This window comes from Nuphar pumila, chromosome 8, assembly GCF_984573655.1.
Source record: "Nuphar pumila chromosome 8, dmNupPumi1.hap1.1, whole genome shotgun sequence".
NCBI lineage: Eukaryota > Viridiplantae > Streptophyta > Magnoliopsida > Nymphaeales > Nymphaeaceae > Nuphar > Nuphar pumila.
In genome coordinates this window covers 13,341,648-13,368,879 of record NC_143256.1, presented here as the reverse complement: position 1 = coordinate 13,368,879, position 27,232 = coordinate 13,341,648, and the positions used below count along the sequence as shown (strand labels likewise).

At 38.4% G+C, this 27,232-nt stretch overlaps 1 protein-coding gene across 1 annotated transcript in view; it reads left to right on the top strand.

Annotated features, from left to right (window-relative positions):
• EMB3012 (embryo defective 3012) overlaps nt 1–27,232 on the top strand; it is a 136,019-nt gene that overhangs the window by 67,007 nt on the left and 41,780 nt on the right. Inside the window, exons 15-19 of the mRNA XM_090016054.1 lie at nt 14,793–14,984; nt 16,973–17,032; nt 17,121–17,189; nt 17,372–17,518; nt 17,615–17,734. Of these exons, the coding sequence (XP_089872180.1) occupies nt 14,793–14,984; nt 16,973–17,032; nt 17,121–17,189; nt 17,372–17,518; nt 17,615–17,734 (588 nt within the window). The remainder of the gene's footprint in view (nt 1–14,792; nt 14,985–16,972; nt 17,033–17,120; nt 17,190–17,371; nt 17,519–17,614; nt 17,735–27,232) is intronic.

Here is a 27,232-nt window from a genome sequence, read left to right as displayed (position 1 = left end):
TGAGATTCGCTTGCACTACTACTTCGCTTGCACTACTGCTTCGCTTGCTTGCTCGATAGTTCAGTATGCTACTCGTTGAGTTGTGCACGCCTGTCAAGGCGTTACTCTAGTTGGTTAAACTGCTTGCGCAATTCTTTGCGGAGTAATAAGGAGCTTCTCATACTAGTTAAATGCTTATAATGATAGCATTATGCCAGTTGCTATATATTATCATGTGACTTATCCCTTGGTCGAACTGTTTGGTGCTTATTGTAGCGTAGCACTTGTTGGCTTGCATCCCTTATGATTGATGTGATTGCATACAACTCGTAATCTACGAACTGGTGGCAATTAGGATTGATGTGGTCGCTTGTCTTATAAGCTGCTTACATATTGTGATATAACTGTTGCCGTATGATTGCTTATGAATGACTTGTGATGTAATAGTTTATGCCTTACGATTAATTTAATTACTTGTTGATGGACTGAGCCATTTTATAGTAATTATATATTTTACGAGCATTGTTATGAGTGCTTGTCTTATTCAGCTGTTTTGTTTGGCTAACGGGTTGTAACGCCCCAAAAATCCAGGACTTATAACTTTTAGAATAGTTTAGAAAACTTTGAAATCATACAATAATCAGAGTTTAAATAATACTTCAGCGGAAAATGATATTTTTAAAACCACAAGTCAATGGACCTTGAACGCATTACAGCGTAAACTTTCCTTTGTCGAATTCCGCACAACTATTGAAATAAAATGGTTTGGAAATGCCATTTCAATGATGGAGAATTTGTTTGTTGAAACCGAGAAGAAGTTTACTAAAACAACTTTAGTAACTCAAGGTTTAATAAAAAGAGAAATTTTGAAACACACTTTATACCAAATTTACCAACATGTCCTCAGGAGCGAAACGTCAATGAAAGAGCTCTATCTTGACCTCATCACGCCATCGTGCCATCACAGACTGTATTACCTATCCATTACCTGCCCATAAAATGGGTCAGTTTTGCTAAAAACTGGTAGGTGCACAAACATGACAATATTGAACATAATTAAGCAGAATAATTTAATATGTCAAGTAGACAGACAATTATATAGCAATTTAATTTCAACAGATTCACAGAGCAACTATCATGAGCACAATGCTAAAATTATTACAAACATTTTACTGACACAAGTAGGCTAACTATTACAAGCAAAACACTGCACAAGGAAGTTAACTAGCCAATATATAATGCTTCATCAACCACACACACAATTCCATAACTATTGAAATCCGTTGCATGCTATAACTTTCATATGTACATAACTCAACAAATTGTGTGATCAGATTTAAATTATGTTTCGATATTAACTGGCCAAGCGGGTACGCACAAGGCACGACTCTAAAAACAACCTAGACTGATCCGGGAGTTTATTATGCTATGTATTTTATGATAACCCGGATAGCTGACTGAGTCTGCACTTAAGGGGACGGTCGGTGACCAAGAGAGAAATCCCCAAAGCAGTATAAACAATGGATGCATCCCAAATATGAAGAGCTACCACCTAGGATAGTTATGGTAGTCCCATTCCCTTAACTCCGATGACTGGGGAAGCTGAGTCTTTTGCTCGTAACTGCCATTAATGGCCTGCCCATCGAAGTTTTTGTACCTTCTCGTCCTCTCTCCTGACAGGAGTCAACGATTCGAATGAGTACATTAGGGGTAGTTAACTGAAGACCCATTCTACATACTCTGGCCTTTCGACCAATTTGAGTATCTTGCCGGTGAAGGCGGAAACATCACTTATTTAGGTGATCACAACATTTTGTTATTTGCACTCATCGAGGTTGCCACAACCTACTCATCCAATCATCGCAACGTAAGAAGACGTACTTGTCAAAAAGTACGATCGTACTTGTCAAAAGTACGACTACGATGAAAGGAAAATGGTTCCACCAAAAGAAATCCCAACATATATTATCTGCAAAAGAATTAATACAACACAGCCTGTCAGGATAAGTCTTGAGTTCACTTCAACAACATTTTTCATATTTCATGATGCAAGGTCATCTCAGATCTCTCGTCCGATCAACAAAGTACTTAACATGTTGTGCATGTCTAAAAGTACGCTATACTGAACCAGGGAGGTGTGTGGGCTTCTCAAAAGGAACACCCAACACACAACTTCATAACGATCCAAAGAATACAAGAGTGCTCATTTGACACGATTCATCCTTAAAAGCCATAATGCCACATTAAGTCATTCACGCAAGGCACAACACTATCAATCTTACATCCAAAATTTATTTTAGTATCAACATGTGACACTAGATTGATAAATAAAGAATGGGTCCTTCAACAGAACCCCACTCATTCATATGCCCATGCCCCTGATCGGGGTTATTCAAATTGGGTCACAACTCGAATCGGGGTTATAAAATATTTCTCCCAAGTGTGTGGACCTGGGAGGGCCTATATGTGACTTCGAAATCCGGCAGGACTTAAAACTTAACTTTGCAAAAGCTGTGTATTTTGAAGAGCCCTGGGTTTGCAGAAGGAAATCCTCTTTAAAAGAACTATAGCGCACAAGTGCAACTTCTAGTGTTTTGAAAAAAAGTGATAATAGGATAGGCACAAGACTACATTTATGTAAGTACATATTTACCATAAAGGTGAGCATATGCAGGTTATAACATGACGACAAGTAACTCTCGACTTGCGATGCCGCACATCCAGCGAAAAGCACATAAGTAACACACGAGGTACCAAAACCATACCTTGACCACTTAGATAGGCAAACACATAAGGTCAATAGTAATACATGAGACACGAAGTCGTACCTCACTCAAAGGAAATATGCAGGCAGAAATGTATACAAGCAAACAAGGGCATATGTATTTCAAAAAGTACGAAACCACACCTCAAATTCGTAAACAACTACGCAAAATAATAATCGAAGAATGAAATTGTACATCAACCCATAGGAACGTACAGGCAAGTATATATGCAAGCAATTAAGGGCATAAGTATTGCAAAAGTGCGAAACCACCTTCAACAGATAAGCAAATACAGAAATTAATACTCGAAGAGTAAAATCGTACCTCGACTCATAAACATGCAGACAAGAATAATAAGCCACACAAAAGCAATATAAATCTAAGTACAACTAGCATTGACATCTTAATTATTTCAACTTAAATAGGTTCATTTATTGCCCTTTGTGCGACTTTACCCTACCTCGGAATGTTATGCAACCGCGTACGCCTATGCGTGAGGATAATACGAGAGTCGGGCCGCGGAACACGAACGGGACCTGTTGCAAAAATCTGCAAGAGTATGAAATATTCAATTATGCTAATATAATTAATGGTGAGACGGGGGCATGGGTAGGTTTAGGCGACAGGGATGAGCCACTGCCGAAAACAATAAGCCGGCAGGGGCTCTCGGCTCCTTTCGACAGAACAATAAAATAGCAGGGGCTTCAGCCCCTGCCTGCCAAAATAGTGAGTGGCAGGGGCCTCGGCCCCTGCCTGACAAGGAAGCGAAGGGCAGGGGCCTCTGCCCCTGCCAAACAAGGTCACGCATGGCAGGGGCCTCGGCCCCTACCTGACAAAACAACCGACAGGGTTCTCGGCCCCTACCTCACGAAGGTAACAAGTGGCAGGGACACTGGTCCCTGCGTGCCAGCTCAGAATGGCAGGGGTCTCTGCCCCTGCCAGACAGAATAATGAAGGGCAGGGGTATCGTCCCCTACCTCGTAGAACAGAGAATGGCAGGGGCCTCGGCCCCCTTGCCGGAAGAACAGGGAATGGCAGGGGCATCGGCCCCTGCCTGGCACAAAAATGAATGGCAAGGGCCTTGGCCCCTGCCTGACAAAAATAGGGAATGGCAGGGGCCCCATCCCCTGCCTGACGAAACAAGGGACGGCAAGGGCCTCGGCCCCTGCCTGAAGAACCAACAAATGGTAGGAGCCCCGACCCCTGCCTGACAAATCCACGGAACCGCAGGGGGTGACAAGCCCCCTGCGTGCCGAGAATCAAGGGGCAGCAGGGGGATATCCCCTGCCCTCCCAGAAGCCAAGAGGCGGCAGGGGGCGAGCCCCTGCCAGCCCAACAAAACAAAGGGCGACAGGGACATCGCCCCTGCCAGCCGGGAAAATAGGAAACGGCAGGGGCATTGCCCCTGCCTACCGGAGATTGAGAGGTGGCAGGGGGGCTAACCCCTGCCAGAGAGAGAGCTCGGGACGGGGGTGACAGGGGGCAACCGACCTCTCGTCGGTTTCCCTATCACCCACAGGGGTGAGGAGGTGAAGAGGGAGGAGGAGAGGGCGGTGAAAAGGCATACCTTCAAGGTCGCCGGCGGTGGTCACAGCGTCGGCAGCGAGCGGACCAGCAGGAGGAGGCGTCGGCAGGCAGACGAGGGAAGAGGGCGCGAGGGGGAGGAGGCGTCGGCAGACAGACGAGGGAAGAGGGCGCGAGGGGGAGGAGGCGTCAATCGGGGTTGCCGGCGAGACTGTCACCTGTAGGGAACGAGAAGGGGGGCGGGGCATCGATCCTCCCCTCCCGCAATGCTCTTAAAGAGCTCGGGGAGGGGTGACAAAAGGGGAAACCCCGATGGGTTTCCCTTATCGGGTCGAAGGCGCGGTGGGGGGTGCGGCGCACAAGAGAAAGGGTTTTCTCAAAACCCTTTCCCCCCTGTGTCGGGGTTTTAAAAACCCTAACGACGATGGGCCCGGGTCGGGTCCGGACCCGACCCGACCCGGATTCGATTTTTTTTTAAATGCGAGTTTTACACGGGTAGAGTTAGTTATCCTTCGCCCATAGAATCAATTGAATTGCCATATTTGCGCGTTCTCATGTGTCGTTTACACATGCTTTGAGGGCCTATTTAAGGATTGAAATATTCCTTGTGGCAATAACACGATGCGTAGGATTATATGCTTCTAGATGAAGTGATACAATGTATATTGCTGATATGCATGCTTGTGCCCATATGGTGGCTACCGACCCCGAGGCGGTCAATGGTTCAGAGCAGTCAATTATTGATGCATGTATCACTGAGTGGGGTGTCTGTCGAGCTCCTGATCTCCAAAGGATTATCTGCGAGGGCGTGTATGATCAAGACCAGGTACCCGACTAGAGTGGTAGATTCCCTGTGAGGATGTACACTGTCCACGAACGGGTAGCCGCGAAGACGGTGAACTCCTGTGAGGAAGTGTATGGTCCAAGACAATATATACCATCTAGGGCGGAATTCCTTGTGAGGTTATATATTTCCAAGACCAGGTGATTCGACGTTGATCTTGTTGTTTGTATTAGTGACTATCGACCCTGAGAGCGGTCATTTGTGTTGATGCGTGTATCGCAATGATTTTCATTGGATATGACATTTGTTGGGGACCGACTTCCTAAAGGTTTCGCTGTGGGAGTATGTATGATCAAGAATTGGGTGATCCGGCTGGAGTGGGAGATCTTTGTGAGGATGTACGCTGTCCACGAACGGGTAACTGCAAAGACGGTGAACTTCTGTGAGGAAGTGTAGGGTCCAAGATCAGGTATACCCTCTAGGGTGGTAATTCCTTGTCCGGTCGTATATCTCTCGGACCGAACGATCCGACGTGGATCTTGTGTTTTTGCTTACCATAAAAAGTTATGGTGAGCTGTGGCGATCTTCTGAGATTGTTTCTGATAGCTAACTATGAATTCATAGTTTCGGCTTTCTGTTTTAGCATGATTACATGCAGGACTCAGATGTGAGAATCAGATCGTTAGGGATTTGAGTTAGTGTTTATGTTTTGGACCTTCTATGGAAGGGTGGGCTTTTCTGAGGAAGTATGACGCCCTAGTGCGTCATAACCGGTGACAGTTAGCCGCGTAAGACTCTGAGAGATGAGAATAGATTAAGGTTGTTCAGGACAAAGCGTTTGTTAGAAGTAGTGAGCGAAAAACGATGTCCTGATGGTGATTAGATGCAGAGGCCTTGTTCTAGGAACGAGAACAAGCTAGTTGCGTGGTAGTTCACAGCCTACGATCAATTGAATCGTATGCTGCGTTTGTCAGTTGCACTGCTTACTTGCTTTGAACTGCTTACTTGCTTTGCACTGCTGACTCGTTTGCACTACTTATTCGCTTGTACTACTTACGCGTTTGCACTATTCACTTGCTTACATTGCTTACCTGTTTAACTGCATATCTGCTTTAAACTGCGTAACCTACTGAATTAAATGTACTTAATTCAGTTTATTGTAGTCTTTCTTGTGCACCTACTAGTTTTTCGCGAAACTAACCCATTCTATGGGTACAAGTGATGATTAGGTACACTATGGGCGATGACGCGATTACAAGATGACTTGAAGACTTTTTCTTCCTGCTCTTAGCTCGCGTCCTGGACGCTTGGGTTTGTATCGGATTTCCCTTAGGATATCCGAATCTTGTGCGTTTTGGTTCTTTTAGCTAACGTGCCCAGAGTTGTCAGCTTGCCTTATGATTTATCAAAGAAAAATCTTCCGCTGATTTCATAAACAAACTCTGAAGGAAAGAGATATTTCTAGTCTCTTGCCTGTTTTTTTTTTTCTGAAAAGGTTCGCAAGTTTGAAATTCGGGGCGTTACATTGAGGGTGGTCATTTTTGGCTGAAGCACCACCCTCCTGTATCAGTGCATCTGCCAAGGACACAAGTTTAGTAGTTGCTATAAGTCCACCTTGGGTGTTTCTTTACCAATCAAAATTCATAAAAGAATAAGCCAAATGGGCCCTACAAGAAACACTAACAACAGATCAAGATGGAATAAATCCAATAGTTCTCATTAATAGGACCTATAGAAATACATAGCTTGTATATTACATCGTGACTATATGAGAATTTCTTGTTTTTGTCTCCCTCGATGATGATCAGACTCTACTGAGCCTCGACAACATTACTGAGGTTGGCGGGGAGTCACTATTAAAGGAGTCAGGGTATCTGAGAAATTCTTGTTGTCTCCTTCGGTGATGACCGGACTCTACTGAGCTCCGACAACATTGCTGAGGTTGGTGGAGAGTCAATATTAAAGGAATTTGAGGTTTCCTTGTTAGAGAAGTCTTCTAGGTCCCATGTATGTATGTTGGGGTTTCTATTTTCTGACATCCTCTCTCTCTCAAAACAAGAAGGTTGAGTATCATTATCGATGGGTAGAAAGAGAGAGATCTTAATAATAATAATAATTAGGAAGAAAAAGAATAATCAATCTTTTGTTGTTGAAAGTTTCTATAAGGCACCTTGTGAATTTCTTTGGCCTCCAAATACTAGCCTAGTATCTAAAGGAACTTCCTTCTGTTAGAATTCCATCTTGGTACCTGTATTGAGAAAACAAGAGAGAGAGAGACGAAGAAAAGATTACAAGAGGGGGGCTGCGACTGTCACGATTTCTCTCATTAGAGAAATCGTAACCTAATGGTTATATTAATACACTTAAGATTACATTATGGGTCGGGTTGGGTCTGGTGTAATATCCGAATCCGGATACAAATAAGAATACAGGCTTATACATGAATGAACTCGGGTCTGGTACAGGATCTAGACCCGAAACACTGTTCACCTTTTTGACCCCCTCTCAAGTTGATCATGGTTATGGACCATGCACAACTTGCCTTTAAGCATCCAAAAACGATCCTTTGTTAACCCTTTCGTAAATAAGTCTGCAACTTGTCTTTCAGTATTGACGAACTCAGGCTCAATCTCTTTTTCTTCAACTTTCTGTCTCACAAAGTGTTGGTCAATCTCAATGTGCTTAGCACGACTATGATGTACTGGATTGAATGACATGTTTATAGCACTTTGGTTGTCACATAGCAAGATAGTGTGGGAGATCTTTTCTCCTACTTTAGTTAGTAGATGTCTGATCCACGTGGCTTCGGCAGTAGCAACAACTATAGATCTATATTCAGCCTCAGTACTTGATCTAGCGATAGCCTTTTGTTTTCTACTGCTCCAAGAGACTAAATTTCTTTCAATGAAGGCACAATATCTTGATGTAGATCTTCGTTCGTCAGGGTCTCCTGCCCAGTCTGCATCACAATATACAGTGAGTCTGTGCTCATCTTTGCCATATGGATGTGGTGAGTATATCAATCCATCCCCAGATATCTAAGGATCCTCTTGACGACCTCCATATGTCCAGTACGTGGCGCATGCATAAATTGAGACACTTGATTGACTGAATAAACAATATCAGGTCTAATGAATGTGAGATACTGTAACATTCTTATTATGCTTCGATACCTGGTGGATTCAGAGGTTTGCAGTCTTTCATGCCTACCTTGCTGAGAACATCTACGGTGTACTTGCGCTGAGTAAGTGTCAAGCCATGAGCCTGATTATCAACTTCTACACCAAGAAAATAGCGCAGAGCTCCAAGATGTTTCATTTTGAACCTCTGACCTAGTAAACTTCTTGGATGTGGGCCGCAAAGTTTCCTGTGATAACAATATCATCGACATAAATTAATAACAGAGTAGTCACAGTCTGACTTCTGAAAATAAACAATGAGTTGTCCAGCATGGAACATGAAAATCCATGTTTCTGAATCTCTAGTGAGAAGCTGTCAAACCAAGAGCGAGATGCTTGCTTCAGACCATAGATAGCTCCTTTTAACCTGCACAGATGAGTTTTACAATTTTGTTCTTGATATCCAGGGGGTTGCTCCATGTACATTTCCTCCTTCAAGTTCCCATGCAAGAAAACATTTTTTACATCAAGTTGACTCAACTTCCATCCATGTTCAATAGCCAGAGAAATAATAATTCGAATTGTTTCCATTCTTACAATCGGACTAAAAGTCTCATCATTGTCTTGCCTTGCTTCTTGAGTGAATCCTTTTGCCACGAGCCTTGCCTTGTATCGTTCAATGATTTCATCTGGCTTGTACTTTATCTTGTAGACCCATTTACATCCGACAACATTTTTGTCAGGTGGTCTGGGAACAACTTCCCAGGTTCCACATTCATGCAAGGCTTGCATTTCATCATTCATGGCTTCTACTCACTTGGTAGAAGTGACTGCATGGTAGTACATAGTGGGCTCATCTTCCTTATTGAGAGCAGTTAAAAATAGTTGAAGATCCAAGGAGAAGTTGTTATAGCTAACCCACCTGTCAATGGGATGTCGTATGCGGCTTGATTTTCTGACCTCAAGAGTGTGAAAAGGAGTCGAATGACTGACTGGGACATGATCTGAATGGCTTGATGTTGCCGGTCTCTGTCTAGAATAGACAATGCCTTTGTATTTGCCCGGTATTTTCTCTGAATTCTATGGCCCCGACGTCTCAGTGTTCTCAGACATCTCTTCTTCTTGCTGCACGCAATCTGATGAACATGCTTCATTGGAGCCAACAAAAAATTCTGAACTCAACCAAGGATAGTAAACTTCAGTTGGTATATTCGTTGCATCAGCTCTGTCATCAAAATTTTGTTCATCAAAGACAACATTTCTTGAGATTCTGATACGTTTGTTGGTGGGATCATAACACCTATATCCTTTGTAGTCATCTGCGTATCCCACAAATCTACACTTCTGGGCCTTGTCTTGAAACTTGTTTCTTAGGGACCAATCAATATGCACATAGCAAACACATCAAAAAACACACAAATCATGATAACTAGGATGAGCTCCAAAGAGACAGTGATAAGGAGACTTATTTTCCAGAACGATCATAGGCAATCTATTTATCACATGCACAGCAGAATGAAAAACTTCTGTCCATAGGTTGATAGGAAGATTGCTGTAATGAAGCATACTCATGGCACTTTCAACGATGTGTCTATGTTTCCGTTCAGCAATCCCATTTTGTTGAGGAGTGTGAGGCCATGACACCCTTCTTCCTATTCCGTTATTTTGAAGAAAAGAAATAAAATCACGGGATGAGAATTCCCCACCTCCATCACATTGGAAAAATTGAATGGACTCAGAAAATTGATTTTTGACAAAGGAAAGAAATTTTGAAACAAAGAGAAGACTTCTGACTTATTTTTTATGAAATATATCCAAGTGTATCGAGAATAACTATCAACAAAGATTAGATAATATCTGCTTCTAGACCTAGAGACAATTGGGGCGGGTCCCCACACATCAGAACAAATAATCTCAAAAGGTTTTAAAGCTCTCTTATTAATAGAATGGAAAGACAATACATGACTCTTGCATGAAAGACAACTAGAACATTTATGACTACTCTCATCCCCATTAAGACTTTCTTTTGGAATGAGATTATTAGAAACAAGTTTCTCAATAAAATGACTCCCACAATGTCCTAACCGACTATGCCATAAGAATGACTTATTACATTCAGAGATACTAAGAGGATAAACACGACTCTAATGAAGGCTTAAAATCAGGTGAGCAGGGCGAACATCATGACATGGAGCTTCTTTAAAGACATACATGTTGCCTCGTCTCTTTCCTTCAGCGAATGTTTCCCTCGTGTGTTGGTCTTTGACCTGCACAGAGAAGGGAGTGAATTCAACTGAAACATTATTATCATCAATAAGTTTGGAGACGGAGACAATATTTTTCTTATTGTCAGGAGCATGAAGAACGTTAGAAAGAGTAAGAGTGGAATGTGATATGGGAATGACAGTCTTTCAAACATGAGAAACAGGATGGTGGGATCCATATCCAGTGACAATCTTACTTTTTCCGAAATAAGGAATAGGGTTAGAAATTTTACCTGCATCGCCGGTTACATGAGTTGTTGCCCCTGAATCGACAAACCATGTGCCTTCATCACTCTGCTTCAATTTTAACTCTGACAAGACATATATGAGCAAATCTTTAATCTCTCCACTGTCTCTGGTATTTGTGAACTTTCTTTTGGTTTCTGTCTGGAGACCCTTTCCTTTATTCTCTGGATTATGCCAACAATTCGCCTTGATATGCCCCTTCTTATTACAAAGGAAGCAAGTAGGAATGGATCTTGGTCCCTGCACATGAGCTAACATGTTTGGAGTGGGAAGCAAACCACGCCCTCCGTGTCCACTTCGCCCTTGTCCTCCTCGTCCCTGTCCTCTACCATAAGTCACTCTTGTGGTCAAAACTTCTTGAGTATTTTGATGATTATGAGTTTCTTCAGAGAATCCCTTCAGAGTCATTTCATACTGGATCGATTTGGCTCGTAGCTCATCGAAGGTAGGAAGAACAGGAAGGCACAATAGTGATGTAACTATCATATTGTAGTCAGATCCCAATCCACTCAGAGTTTGTTGCACCATGTCATTATCACTAACGACACACCCTATAACTTTAAGTTGGTCTGTGATGATGGAATCTTTCCTTAGCAACTGAATTTCCCTTTTTAGAAAAACCACCCTTGCTTGATAAACCTGTGAATACGTCTGAACTAGTCGTTCCTAGAGTTGTAGCGCTATACAGTTGTCAGGAATAGCAACGAGAATCTCTTGAGACAGAGTTGATGTGATGTATGCAACAATTGATTGATCTTTCCTTTCCCAATTGAGAAATTCAACATTTTTGACATACACGATTGAACTCGCCCCTTGGTCATCTTTTTATTCTCTCGGGATAAATTCTGGTGGGACTGAAGTGGTTCCATCCAGGTGACCTAAGAGGCCTTAACTCCTTATGAAAGGAATAATTTATCTCTTCCAAATCAAGAAATTTGAGGTGTTTAACTTTTCCGAAACAAGTTGGTTGAGAAAACTTGAAGAAAGGTTTGATTGAGAGTGATAAGAATCCATTGAGAATGAGAATCAACAGGAGTATCCACGAAAAATTCTAACTTTTTTTTTGGGAACAGAGGGTCGTAAATTGTCAGAATCGGAGGATGCAGGAACTGATGTTCAACTTGTGAAAACTGCTATTCAACGACGTGTGAAAAACATCTTCACACGTTAAATATATTTGCAGAAATAAGAATCAGGAAGGGAACCATACAGTAAAAATATATTTGAATGTGCAAGTACGAGGAGAAGGTTGGACACATGAAGATCGAATAGACAAACAATAAAGAAGTGTCAAACAAACAATATCAGTAAAATGAAATAGGATCGAGATTGGTCCGTGTTTCACGTGAGTCGATTTCAGCGATTCACGTGAAACACAACCACTCCTTTTACGGTCTGGGTTCACGTGAGCCTCAGATCCAAGAGAGAAACAGACCCACTTGAGGTGTGGGTGCACAAAATAATTTAGGAAAGGGAAGAAGAAGAGAAATGAAGAAGAGTAGATAAGGGGAGAAGCGAAAAAAAAACTCAAAATTCCGATTGGATGCCAGAACTCCTGTTTAGAAGAGATGAGGGCTTCAGATTGGGCTGTTGATGGGTTCGGCTGAAGAAGATGAAGACGACTCGCTGAAGGATCTCGGCCTTTGATGGTTCGGCTGAAGGAGATAAAGGGGACTCGCTGAAGGAAGAAAAGATGAAGACGTGCTAAACTCGGATTGTCGCACCTGACGGAAACTTTTTTCGGCCCTTAGACAGATCTTGGCTCTGATACCATGTTAGAATTCCATCTTGGTACCTGTATTGAGAAAACGAGAGAGAGAAACGAAGAAAAGATTACAAGAGGGGGGCTGCAGTTGTCACGATTTCTCTCATCAGAGAAATCATGACCTAATGGTTATATTAATACACTTAAAATTACATTTTGGGTTGGGTCGGGTCTGGTGTAATATCCGAACCCGGATACAAATAAGAATACAGGCTTATACATGAATGAACTCGGGTCTGGTACATGATCAAATATTGTTCACCTTTTTCACCTTCCTCCCTTTAAGAAGGGCTTTCTATGCATCAGAAAGAAGAAGAGAGGAAGTATGGATGCAAACAAACTGGCTATGGGCTGGGTCATGCTAAATCTGAAGACAAATCCAAGATGTGTGCAATGGATCTAAATGATATCTGATGGGCTGTGGTATCTACATGCAAATTATATGTATAATATTGGATCTGGTAGGAAAAAGAGAGACAAATGAATCTTTTTACACGACTTTATCCAAATTTGAACATTGATCCGGTGTAAAATACTGATCTGAATCTGAAAATAATTTGACTAAGCAAATCCATATCTGATTAACATGCACATTCATATCTTATTTTAAGGATCCATCTTCAGAATTGATTTGTTGGATTCAGACTGGATATCCCAACAGCGTCGATCCATTTTCACCATGATTGGTTGGGTTTGGGTCATGTCAGGATTGACTGAGCAATGATCCCATTTTGAAGAGTGGACCTGGTTTCAAATCCAGATCTAACGTGGATCTTACAATGAAGCCAAGATCCGATTTAGAAATGAGACGTTGTGGTACTCAATTCACTAAGAAAGTGTAAAATGATTTTACACTTTCTTAGTGTTCAAGTAAAAAAGATAAACAAGTTGGGCTAGGCCTTGATTTTGATCTGGATCTTATCGGACCTGTTTATATTTATCCTGTATTCGGTCATTTAGTTCCCAATCTGATTATGTAAATAATGAGGAAATTTAATTCTTAGGAATCGGGTTTTTATCTTGAACTTGGGATATAATTCTCAGGAAATTAAGTGACTAAGATTCCAATTCCTCATACATTAAGACTAACCACAAAAGAAGAAAAGAAGGATGAATTCAATTCCTGTTCCCTTCAATTTCCTTAATCCAAACACATCTTATGTTTAGGGGATGAAATGTTCTTCATGATGTTTTGAAAGACTTTTCGGCTTGTTGTGGATATGTTGATTTTCCACCAAAAAAATGGTTTTAAAAATATAAAAAAAGGTTTTTAAATCAGATTTTGCGAAAATATGGGTGCTTACCTGCAATTTGATCGCCTTTTCTCCCCAAATGGTGACAACTCCAACAAGATCGTAGCTCCTTGGATCGGATCTTCACGTATTTGAGTGTGTACCTTTGTTTGGCCTCCTGAAAATAAGAAAACAAGATCTTGATGGTGCTAGGCACTACCAAAGCTCGAGAAAAACACAAAAAAGGGCAAATGCAAAGAGTTAGACAAACCAATTTAAATGCAATAAATCCAAATAAAATGAAAAAATGTGAGAAATAAGATGAAATTGAGGGAAGAAATGACTCACCATGGGCTTAGGTAGCTCTCCTAGACAGCTTGGCGAGGTGAATCCGACATAGCTTTCGCAGGGCTAAGGCCCTATGGACTTGGGTCCGACAGGGTGGACCTAGTGGGCTAGGTTTATGAATCTAGAACTATGTCAAATGGGCTAACTGGGATCAGGCAGAGTGTAGGCACCTAGTCTAAGGTAGGGTGTTAGTGCAATAGGGTTCCTCTACTCTGGTTCTAGATGCTAAACTAGGGGGGCAGGCCTTTATTTATAGAGGTGATTTGGCCATATCTCTCTAACCGTGTGTCCTTTTGAGGTGATTTTTGATGTGTTAGAAAGCTAGCATCCTCTACATTAAATCATTTTTTAAGTAAAAAACCAAATTCGATCATGTTGGTGGTCAAAATCACACTCAAAGTGGGCCCTACCTGAAAAGACAGGTTTTCGACCAAATAAGTCAACTTGTTTTGACTGTAACTTCCTACTCCAATGTCGTATTGTCCTGATTTTTGTCATGTTTGAAAGTTAGGACTCTCTAGTTTTAACTTTCTCTTGGACAAAAATCTTGAGGATATTGTTTTGAAGACTAAAAATGCATTTGGACCAAGACTTGCCCTGTAAAAGACTCGAGGCACCTTGTTTTCAAAAGGGATTTCTAATGAAAACTATTTGATCAAAATTGGGGTGTCTACACTTGTTTGTCATTGTATCAAGTGATATTGTTTTCTCTGCATGATGCATGCTAAACTTTCTGTGACTATTTCCTATTTACAACTGCTTTCAGGAGAGCTTGTCAATTTTTGGCGGGACGTCCAATGTTGTTTATGTTGTGAATGATACCAAAGTTGTTGAAGTAGTTCAACACTCACAAGAAGGGCAGTTTTTACATCTGATGCTGGCTGCTAGGGGAGTGGGTGGTGCAGTTGTCAGTGTTGAAGATGTTGGCCTTACTCCACCTATTGCCGCATCTACATTGGTAAAACATTTTTTAGATCTCTATCTGTTTTATATAATGTGTTCAATGTTTGATGCTATCTTCATTTATACTTTGTGTTCTTATCAGTGATCTTTTGCTTAATTATTTATTCTTTATCTTAGGCTTTTAGTGAGAATATGATATTAATGTCATACATTTGTTTGATTGATGATTCCAACTGTGATATGCTTGTTTTACCATCAGATGGCACAAAAAATGTGGTTTTGTTAATTCATTTTGATTTTTGCTGGTTTATAATGTTTCCAACATCCCTACAGAGCGTAGAAGGATATAATTTTGTATATTGAATGGCAGTACTTTATTGAAAATCATAGGTTCATGTGACTTCAATCTACAATATCGTTGGTACAATTTTCATGGTGTTGGTTTTCTATATTAGTTGTCTAATGAAGATTGAAATCCATGGACATAACATAGTTGTGGAGGAAATATATGTCTAATAATTGACTAATACGGGCATATACAACACATAAGACACTCTACCTCCTCTTTGAGCCTCAAAATGTTCAAAGAGATTGGCACGATGGATGTTGAGGGACAGCCAAAAAGGATAATTACATTTTCAAAGAAGTTGCTTCTTGCAGATATCCAGGTGTGGCTTCATGATTAGCTGTTATTTTTTGGGAAGATGTGATATTTTAGAAAGCCATGATTGTTCATTTGAGTCATGCTCATAGTTACCGGAAGCGCCCCTACAGTAGGGGAAGCGCGCTTCCCCGATACGCGTTTCAGAAGCGTGAAACGTCGCGCTTCCAAAATGCGTGGGGAAGCGTCCCCTTTTTTTGGAAGCACACTTCCCCCCTCGCTTCCCTCTTTTTTTCATTTTATTATTTATTTATTTTTTCTTCTTTTTTCGCTTCCCCTCGCTTCTGGTTCGCTTCTAAGTCGTCCCACGCTTCCCGCTTCCTAAATTTTTGAAAGTGCCTCGCTTCCCGCTCCTGCTCCCGCTTCCCGCTTCCGCTTCCCGCTCCCGCTTCCTCGACTGACAACCATGGTCATGCCCATTCATAATGATCGCCCATTCTCTATTTTTAAGGATATTATTTGTGTAATATTTTCTAAGGAAACAGTCATTGAGTATTCTCTTGTTTGCAAAGTGACGCTACTATTTGGTATATTATATGGAAAGTTTGGCATTGCCTTCTATAATGATTATTTCTCTAATTACAGTAAATGAATTCACTTAGAGAGCATCTGTATCCTCTCTCTCTCTATACACGTGCATATTTTTATTGTCTTTATTATTTTTCATTCTCTAGTGTTTTTTTTTTTGAAATTATCTTTTAAAAAAATTGTTTATATTTTTTTCAAGAAAATTTTTGTTGGTATTTGTGTAAGACTGATAGTTGTGGCTCCCACCCCAATATACCGATATTAATGATCTTTCTGGTAATTATTTATTCAATAATTATGTATATGTGCCTATGCATTTGTCTCATTTTGAATAAAGTATGTATATGCTCATATTTATATTTATATACATCTGTATTTGTGTATGCATGTAACACTCATTAAAAACTGTCGATTAATTGGATGTACACCTTTAACTTGTGTAAATGTAATATAAAGATTTTGTTTTCATTTTACATATAATTCTTGCTTTAGGAAAATGTTCAATCTGGAGTTTGCACAGTTCTTTTCTTTGCAAATTAGATGAACTAGGTACCAATTTTCTAGCTGATTCTCCGACAAACTGGAGTCACTTTGTGATGATCTGCTTGCTTCCAACTTATGGAAGCTGCTTTCACCAATATGGGAGTCTGTTTCTGTGAAATATACACTTACACTAACAAATGCGAGTGACTATCCTTAAAAAACAAACAATAGATGTTAGCACAATTAAAGAAAGAAACATCTAGATGTGGCTAATGTGAGGATATGAAGTGATGATAATATTGTCATACTTTGCACCAACAAACTTTAGATTGTGGCTGCTGATGAGAAACTGGAATCTTGTTTCTATGTAGGTCCATGTGGCAGAGGTTCAATGGATTAGGATACTTTTGCCAGAGAAGATAAGACTCATGGTTGTTAAATTGTTCTTTATCATTTTCATTTATGAGTTATTTGCTCGCAATCTTCTTGGACTTATTAATGGTTTTGTCCTGCTCTCAGGTGGGAACAAGCAAATCTATTGATATTGTGGCTGGAATTTATGATGGACATATATTTGGCTCTTCACAGGTAAATTAACTATTTGGACTTGTTTTATTGATATAATATTTCTGTATGATCAGATCTAGAATTGACAGATTGCCAGAATATCATGTTTTATATTGATAATTCTCTTGAATGTAACAACTAAATGATTTCCGTTTGAGATAATCCTTTTTTTTTCACTTATGTTTTCTCTTTCCATTTTGAAGTATGCCTACATGAACATCCGTGTGCATTTTGAAGAAGGGCTGCTAGAGCTTCTAAGTAAAAATGACTTTTCACCATTGGCAAGTGGTGAAATCAATCAACCATCTTTCTTGATTCGGGCTCTAAAGCTGGGTATCACAACACTTTACGTGAGTTACTTTTGAATGGATCTGGAACTATATTTAGATCTTCTCCATGTTAAAATTTTTGCTTGTTAAGGTGATAATCTCATGTTAGTTGTTCAGGTTAGTGCTGGACAAGTTTCTGGTCATGAACTCCTGAGCCAAACTGTTCAAGTGGAGGTTTATGCACCATTGGCTATCCATCCAAGTAATGTTTTCCTTGCACCTGGGGCATCTTATGTGGTATGTATAAAGAAGAAATTTCTTGCACTTCTTTTTCGTACTGGAATAATATTTATGATTCATATCATCATGAGAAATAGTCCGTGGCAAAAAATATTGTAAGTCATGATGAAGTCCATACTCTTGATTGCTTTTAATCTAGTAATACATGCAATTGGCTGGAAGATAATGATGCCAAGAATCAATTACTTTCAGGTTCTGTGCGAATATCAATTAACAGTTTGATTTTTCACTCCCTTTTAATAGGCTTAAGTGTCATTAATTAGAATATTTGATGTTCTTCAGAGTTGAGGAAAGAGGTGATTTTCTTAATTGATTTAGAAGTTTGAAAGTTTTACGGATTTTCTAGGTATTGGAATGCACATCTATTTTGGATGCTAGTGTTTATGTCAAACAATGAACAGCAAGCTGAGAATGTTTTCAACTTGGAGTCAATCACTGATCATTATAGTTATAAAACCATACTTGGAGTCGATTGCAGATCATGATTTGTAGTTGTGAATGTTGTAAGTAGTGGTAATAAACATAGTATAAGATTACATGCCTTTATTGGTAGTATGTGCCTTATGTACATGGCTCAGCTATGACAATGGGGAATTTTGTTAATCATCATTTTCAACATTTGAGTGTTCCGTTAATGTTCCAGGGATCCTTCTTATTAGCACAATAGAGAAGCAAGGAGATAGAAGACGAACTTCGTTCTATTCCTTAGTGCAAAGAAATCTCCAGCATATAGGGTGCATTTGCATCCCGAGGAATAGGGCTCCACGGAGTCCTCTTCTGTTGAAACAGAATCAGCACCCCTCACCCCCCAGGAAAGGTTTCCTCTGAAAAGGGGTGGTCCTGTTGAAAACAGGGCTCCCTTTCAGTGAGGAAAGCAAAGTCCGTGTTTGCATTGTCTCAGTGGGGCCCATGGAAAACATGGATTCCTATGTGTTTTCGTGGAAACCCTCAGGTTTTTGCAGCATGCAAATGCTCCCCTAGGGGCCGATCACCCTCATATAACTCTTTTTGGACTAAATTACCCCTAACAATATACATGGTTACTAGAAAGACTAAACATATAAATCTAGATTACTTTGACCATTATAACAATGACCGACTTTGATTCTACCTATTAATGTGTACAACAATAAGAATACAATCATACTTTAACACTCCCTTCAAACTCAAGATGATGTAAAGGCTATCATCCTGAGTTTGGTAAGAAATATCCAAAAGCGAGATCTAAACAAGTTCTTGGTGAAGAAATCTGCTATCTGCTGTGGTGAATTAACATAGGACAAGGTGATAATGCTATCCATGAATGCTCTTCTAGTGAAATGACAATCAATCTCAATGTGCTTTGTGCTATGTAGTCAAAAGCGAGTGTGGAGACCCCTAAAAAGACTAGCGAGACTAGTCGGTACCCCAATTAAAATATAAAAAAAACACAATATACATAAAAATATGTTTAATTCTTTTACTAATAAGATGTTTTCATTACACAAGTACAAAATTACACATGCTTTCACAAAATATATTAATATACATAAACAGAATATACATATATATATAATTATTCATAACATATTCAATATAATCAACAAAATATGCTTTCAACCTTTTACAGAAGCACAATAACACATACATATATAAATAAAATATTACATAATTCATAATACTAAACATGTTTTCTGGCTTTTATAGAAAAAATCATCAAAAACAAACACACACATATATACATAAAACATAATCAATTAAAATTAATTGTGCATGCTTTCAATGTTTCACAGAAAAAATCCTAAAAGCAAAGTAACACACACACATGTATATATATATATATATATATATATAAGCATGTTTTCATGATTTCACAGAACAAATCACGTAAACACACACATATATATAATTTCATATATACAAAAAAATAACAAAATATATATAAGAATAATAAATGACTAAACTACTTTCATGCCTAGGCGAAGGCAGCTTAGTCACTAACTAGGCGCCTTAGTCGGTGCCTAGTCGGAAAAAATGGTACATTTTAAGGTAGCCACTTAGGAATTGCAAAGTCTAAGCGTTTTACTTACGCTTAGACCGACTAGGTGGACTAGTCGGGGCTTTTGACTACATAGGCTTTGTGCGCTCATGTAATTCTGGATTTTTGGCTATATGAACGGTGCTTTGATACTCGCAATACAATGCAGTCCCACTAGGCGGTTTCACTCCTATATCCTTGAGTAACTACTTTAGCCATATTATTTCAGTTGTAGTCTAAGCCATAGCTCTATACCTAGTTTTTGTGGTAGACAATACCCTCATGCCTAGGTGAACACAGCTTAGTCACTAACTAGGCACCTTAGTCGGTGCCTAGTCGGAAAAAATAGTACCTTTTAAGGTACCCGCCTAGGAATTAAAAAGTCTAAGCATTTTACTTATGCTTAGACTGACTAGGTGGACTAGTCGGGGCTTTTGACTACATAGGCTTTGTGTGCTCATGTAATTTTGGATTTTTGGCTATGTGAACGGTACTTTGATTCTAGCAATACAATGCAGTCCCACTAGTCAGTTTCACTCCTATATCCTTGAGTAACTACCTTAGCCATATTATTTCAGTTATAGCCTGAGCCATTGCTCTATACCTAGTTTTTGTGGTAGACAATGCCCTCATGCCTAGGCGAAGGCAGCTTAGTTGCTGACTAGGTACCTTAGTCGGTGCCTAGTCGGCAAAATTGATACCTTTTAAGGTACCCATCTAGGAATTGCAAAGCCTAGGCATTTTACTTACGCTTAGAGCAATAGTAGACAATGTCTAGTATTAGATGTTGACACAAATATAGCAGGATCATGGGAATTTTGTCTAAAACCAAGATTCTTTACAACAAAGTTGAATTTCTCAAACTATGTTCGAGGAGCTTGCTTCAATCCATATAAAGCCCGTTTAAGCCTACAAACTCTCCTTTCTTGATCTATCACTCCTTGTAGCGCAACTCCATATAAACCTCATCTTCATGATTGCCATTCAAGAATGCATTCTTTAAATCTAACTATTACCCTTGTAAATAAGCCTCACAAACAATCAAGTTTTAAAATTACTTGATACTTCAATCACTCAAAACATATGCTAGCACAAACTAGCATTCAAATGCTTCACACGACAAAAGTAGAAAAATGCTTCAAATGCACTCTATTGATAGATATGAGGGGATAAACCCCTTCTACAATTTCTGTATTATAAAGGGTTTAATCACCCTTATTTATAGAGAGTAGCTACTAAGAAAGAGATGTTGGGCTGATCAGCCCCAACGTCTCTTTTATGTCCAGAGTTACTGTGTACAACAGTCAGTGGCAGACTGTTGTACACTATACACAGTTAGCTACTGACTGTAAAGAAAAAGTACAAAAACAAAAAATAAGTAAAATGAAAATTACAGAAGATAAAAAATAAAAATAAAAATTACAAGAATATATGTATATACTTTAAATATGTATTTATATACATATACTTATACATATACATACTCTTGTATTACGAAGAATATGTATATGTATATATATATATATATATTCAAGTATATACATATATGTATTATTTTCTAACAGTCTCCCTCAAACTTATGGTGAAATCACATAAAGTTTGTCAAGTAAAAAGTTGAATCTTGGTGAGTGCAGTGCCTTGGTGAAGAAATCCGCAAGTTGATATTCTGATGTCACATAGGGAAGATCAATAGTCTTCTTTAAATATTCTTCATGAACAAAATGGCAATCCATCTCTATATGCTTAGTTCTTTCATGAAACATATGATTTCGAGCAATGTATATGGCGCTCTTGTTGTCACAACATAATCTTGTAGGATTCTGAAGATGAATTTCCATATCTGAAATTAGTTGTTTGAGCGACACGATCTCGATAGTGGTAGTTGTCATTGCTCTATATTCAGTTTTTGTAGATGATAGTGACACCTTTAGTTGTTTCTTGCACCTCCATGAAATCAAAGATTCATCTAGAAACACACAAAAACCGGTTGTTGAGCGCCTATTATTTGGATCCCCTCCCCAATCTGCATCAGAGTATGCAATAAGATCTAAGGAGTAAGAAGATGATAGAAAAACTCCCTTATTTATTGTGCCTCTAATGTATTTGATAATTCTCATGATTGCACTCATATAAGCTGATGTTTGAGCGTGTTGAAATTGACTAGCTATATGTAATATGAGCTATGTCTGGTCTTGTAATACTTAAATACATAAGAGATCCCACGAGCTATCTGAAGGGAGTTGGATTGTCCAAAGGAACTCCATCATCGACTCGTATCTTCATTCCAACAGTCTATGGGGTGTCAACAACTTTATCATTTGATAGACCTGACCTGTCAATAATATCTGAAGCAAACTTGGTTTGTGACAATATGTACCCTCTGTTAGAGTAGGATACTTCTATACCAAGAAAGTATGTTAGGAACCCAAGATCTGTTATTTCAAAAGAATTTTTCAAAAACTGTTTGACTTTCTTAATTCCTTCTTTGTCACTACCTGTAATCAACATATCATCAATATATAAAAGTAAAATTATAATACCTGTAGAAGAATTCTTGATAAATAAAGCTGTTTCAGTATAGCATGGTTTAAAACCATATTTTGTAATAACATTGTTAAAAGTATCAAACCAAGCTTTATGTGCTTGTTTGAGGCCATGCAATGCCTTTTTAATTTAAGCACTTTATTTGAAGGAATTATCAATCCAGGTGGAACATCCATGTATACTTTCTCATTAAGATTTTCATTCAAAAAAGTATTTTGAACATCCATTTGAAATATATTCTATTTTTTAATAGCTGAAATAGCTACTAGCATTCGAACAGTGGTCATCCTGGCAACAGGAGCAAAAGTTTCTTCGTAATCCACTCCGTATTCTTGAAAATATCCTTTGGCAACTAGCCTGGCTTTGTGCCTTTCCAATGATTCATCACTTTTGGTTTTTACTTTAAAAACCCATCTACATCCTATGGTCTTCTTTCCAATGGGTAAATTTAGAATTTTCCAAGTGTAAGCTTCTTTAAGAGCATCTAATTCTATATGCATAGCTTTTATTCATTCGGGTAAATTTTTTGCTTCATTATAACATGATGGTTCAAAATATGAACGAATAGGTATAAGACATGCTCTATGTTTAGGAGAGAATGAGTCGTAAGATACAAATTTATTTGGAATTCTTGAGGTTCGTTCAGATCTACGAATGGTGGTTTGTTCTAAAGGAAGTTCTAATACTTCATGGTTACTTTAATTTACACTTTCATTGGTTGCATTTTGATTTATTCTAGTGTATACTATTGGTTCAATTTTTGTTCTATCTTCAATAGGAGATTCTACATAACTATTTTCATTATTAGACAATAGTTTAAATAAGAAAGAATAATCAGAATTTATGTCTTGTGACATGTTTCTTTCAAGTCCACTTTCATTTTCAACAAAATTAACATTTCTTGAGACAAGAAGTTTATCATTTTTGATATCGTAGCATTTAAATCATTTTTGTGTTTCAGAGTAACTAATATATTAGTTAAAAGAGGTCGCGGTAGGCCTAGGAAGACATGGATGGAGGTGATAAGAAAGGATATGAATGCTTTGAACCTCACCGAGGACATGGAATTGGATAGAAATGAATGGAGGAGAAGGATTCATGTGGAAGACCCATAATGATTTTCTTTGTTGGTTCATATCGCCGACCCCAATTGTTTTGGGATGAAGGCGTAGTTGTTGTTGTTGTTGTAGAGTAACTAATGAATGCACATGAGATAGTCTTAGAAGATAGTTTATCTCCTTTATCATTTAAAACATAACATTTACAACCAAAGATTCTCAGTCTTTGATAGTCAAGTTGATATTTGAATAATTTTTCAAAGGGAATTTCATTGGACAATGTTTTTGAAGGCATCTTATTTATAAGATATACTAACGTTAATGCAGCTTCAGCCCAAAGATTTTTGGAACATTTTTAGCAATAAGAAAAGTCCTTTTAGTTTCCATAATGTGTCTGTGTTTTCTTTTTAAAATTTCGTTTTGTTGTGGAGTTCTAGGACACGATCTTTGATGTAAAATTCCTTCATTTTCTAAAAATTTTAAACTCATTTGACAAATATTCTCCTCTAGAGTCAGTTTTGAGGATTTTGAGTTTACTTTGAAATTGATTTTTAATCATGTTATAAAATGTTTTGAAGATTGCGAATACATTGGATTTAAACTTAAGAAAGTAAATCCAACAATATCTAGTTAAATCATCGATAAACACAACGTAGTAGGAGAACCCTCCTTTAGAGGCAACAAGAGCAGGACCCCACACGTCTGAATGAATTAATTCAAAAGGCATTGAAGAATAAAATGTTCTTTGACTATAAGGCCAGGCTATCATTTTACCAAGTAAACATTCTTTACATTCGAAATGATCTTTACAAAGATTCTTGGTAACAGGTACAAAATTTAATTTTCGTATATTTAGATGCCCAAGTCTACGATGTCAAGTCCGTATATCTTTTGTTTGGGCAGTGTTACAAAACAATTCCTTTGGAATACAAAGGAAATCCATATAATAGAGATCTCCTTGCCTAGAACCTTCCCCAATCAATTTCCTGGATTGACGATTTTGCATCCAACATTTACTTGATAAGAAAATGACATCATATCCATGATCCGAAATTTGAGAAACTGAAAGTAGGTTAAGATGAAGTTTTGGTATAAGTCTTATTTTTGGAATGTAAAATTTGTTATCTTTTGTCAAATCATTTTTAAAAATTCTAACACGCTCTATTTCCAAGACAGTGCCATTGGCAGTGAAAACAAAAGATGCATTCGAATTAGGTTGACATTCAAATAATATAGACTTATATGGGGTCCTATGAAAAAAATCTCTTAAATCAAGAAGACAAGAGAACATGCCAGGAGTAGAAGAGGAGGCAATGACCACTCCTGAGGTAGATCCTTTGAGTAATGGTTGCAATGCATCTGTCAGTTGAGATAATGATTTGGTGAGGTCTTTGAGATTCAGAGTATCCTCATCTTGTTTTGATGGTGTAGCGACAACACGTTTTTCTTGAGGCCTATATTTGTATCTAGGATATTGAGGCCTAATATGACCAGGTTCATTAGAGTTATGGCAAACGATCTTTGATTCTTCTATATTCTTGCTAAAATGAGGTGGTTTGTATGGATTGATGTAATGTCCTGGTTTAGATGCGGCAAGTGCGAAATCTTCTTTTGTGCCATTGCTAGAAGAAGCAAGCACACTAACATTTTTACTCATATTTAGCCTAGTTTCTTCTCCACTAAGCTTAGTGAGAATCTCATGAATAGGAGAAGGTGATGAAGATGATAGTAAGGAGGCCCTTGTTTGTTCAAACTCGGGTCTCAAACCATAAAGACAAGCGAATAGTCTATCTTTCTCAAGTTGAACTCTTCGCATTTCTATACACTTGCCTTCTCATTTGGGTTCAAATTGGGCAAGTTGAGTCCATATGGAAGATAACTCCATAAAGTAATTTATTACATTTTTATCTCCTTGTTTGATATTTCTAACCTTAAAGATAATACTTGTGAGCCATATCTTTTTCGGTAAACATACTTCTAAGATATTCCCATGCTTCATTTGCCTTTTTGTAGCATAATAGGTTTGAGACAATTTTTGTCTCAACTCCACTTAGCATTCATAAAAGAATTTTTGCGTTTTTCATTTCCCATTCATCCAATTTCTTGTAGTATTCTTCCATGGCTTTGTCTCTTTCATCAAGGCTAGTCTCAATCCCATTTTCATCTAATGTGATTTTAGGAGTAGGTTCAAGATTAATACCTCTTACAAACCCCACAATCCTTGACCCTTGATGAATGTCTCCAAGTGTCTCGCCCAAATGTTGTAGTTGTTTCCTTCAAGTTTGAATGGCGGAATAAAGTTGGAGTTGCTTGTATTGTATGGGAAAAATTCACCCATAGTGAATTAGAAAAAATATCACCACCACGAAGAAGAATAAGCACACTTTTCATGGCAGCCCACCAATGCACGATTGATCATATACAATACACCAAGCTCTGATACCATGTAAATAAGCCTTACAAACAATCAAGTTTTTCAAATTACTTGATACTTCAATCACTCAAAACATATGCTAGCACAAACTAGCATTCAAATGCTTCACACCACAAAAGTAGAAAAGTGCTTCAAATGCACTCTATTGATAGATATGAAGGGATAAACCCCTTTTACAATTTCTGTACTACAAAGGGTTTAATCACCCTTATTTATAGAGAGTAGCTACTAAGAAAGAGACGTGGGGCTGTTCCCAACAGCTCTTATTAGAGTTGTTGGGAATCAGCCCCAACGTCTCTTTTATGTCCAGAGTGACTGTGACTGTTGTATGTGTACAAAAAAAGTACAAAAACAAAAAATAAGTAAAATGAAAATTACAAAAGATAAAAAATAAAAATAAAAATTACAAGAATATACATATATACTTTAAATATGTATTTATATACATATACTTATACATATACATACTCTTGTATTACGAAGAATATGTATATATATACATATATGTATTATTTTCTAACAACCCTTACCTACTAAGACTACCAATAGGGTTTTAATAGTACTGATGTGTGCCAGTAGCGCAAATGTCTCGGCAAAATCTATACCATACTAATGACTATAGCCTTTTGCCACAAGTCTTGCTTTATATCGTTCAATTGTTCCATTAGCTCTAGCCTTCACCTTATACACCCATTTGCACCCGACCGCATTCTTTCCTTCAGAGAGTTTCACTACGTCCCAAGCTTTCATTCTTTCCAAAATCATTCAATTCCTCACTCGTAGCTAACAACTTCATCCTACGTCTTGGGCTCATAGTAGGAATGTATTAAAGCATAAAAGGCTTGGTGAGTAGTAGAAAAAGACTCATAAGAAACAAATCCAGTAGGAGGTACAAAAGGATGAATACTACAACGCACATCGAATAAAGAAGAAGCATGTGTTTGTTTAGAATTTGTAGAAGGAATATTTGGACTTTTTTAGAAGGCTCCTCCACCTCTTGAGCATGTGATCATAAAATGACGTGGACTCAACTCCAAGTACCATCCTACTACAAGTCAAAAGTCTATTCTCCTTTTCTAGTTCAATTTGTTTAGGAAAGGGAATTGAGAATGAGAAATCGCTTTCAGTCTTATCTTCCTTTCTTTTAAAGCAAAAATATGGCCGATCTTCAACAAACTCCACATATAACGCTTCAAAAGTCCTGGACTTGAAACCTTTTATGAAAAAAGTTGAAAGCTTTGAAATCAATCATTTATCAGAGTTGAATCAAGAGTTCAGCGGAAAATCATGTTTGAAATAGCAAGTCCCTGAACCTTGGGTGCATTACAGCGCAACTTCCCTTTTACAAACCGATTTGCAATTTCAAATATATTTATTGAAATAAAAAGAAGCAATAGAGTGTTGGTAACACAGTTTTAATAATTCAGAGTTTAATTTAAAAG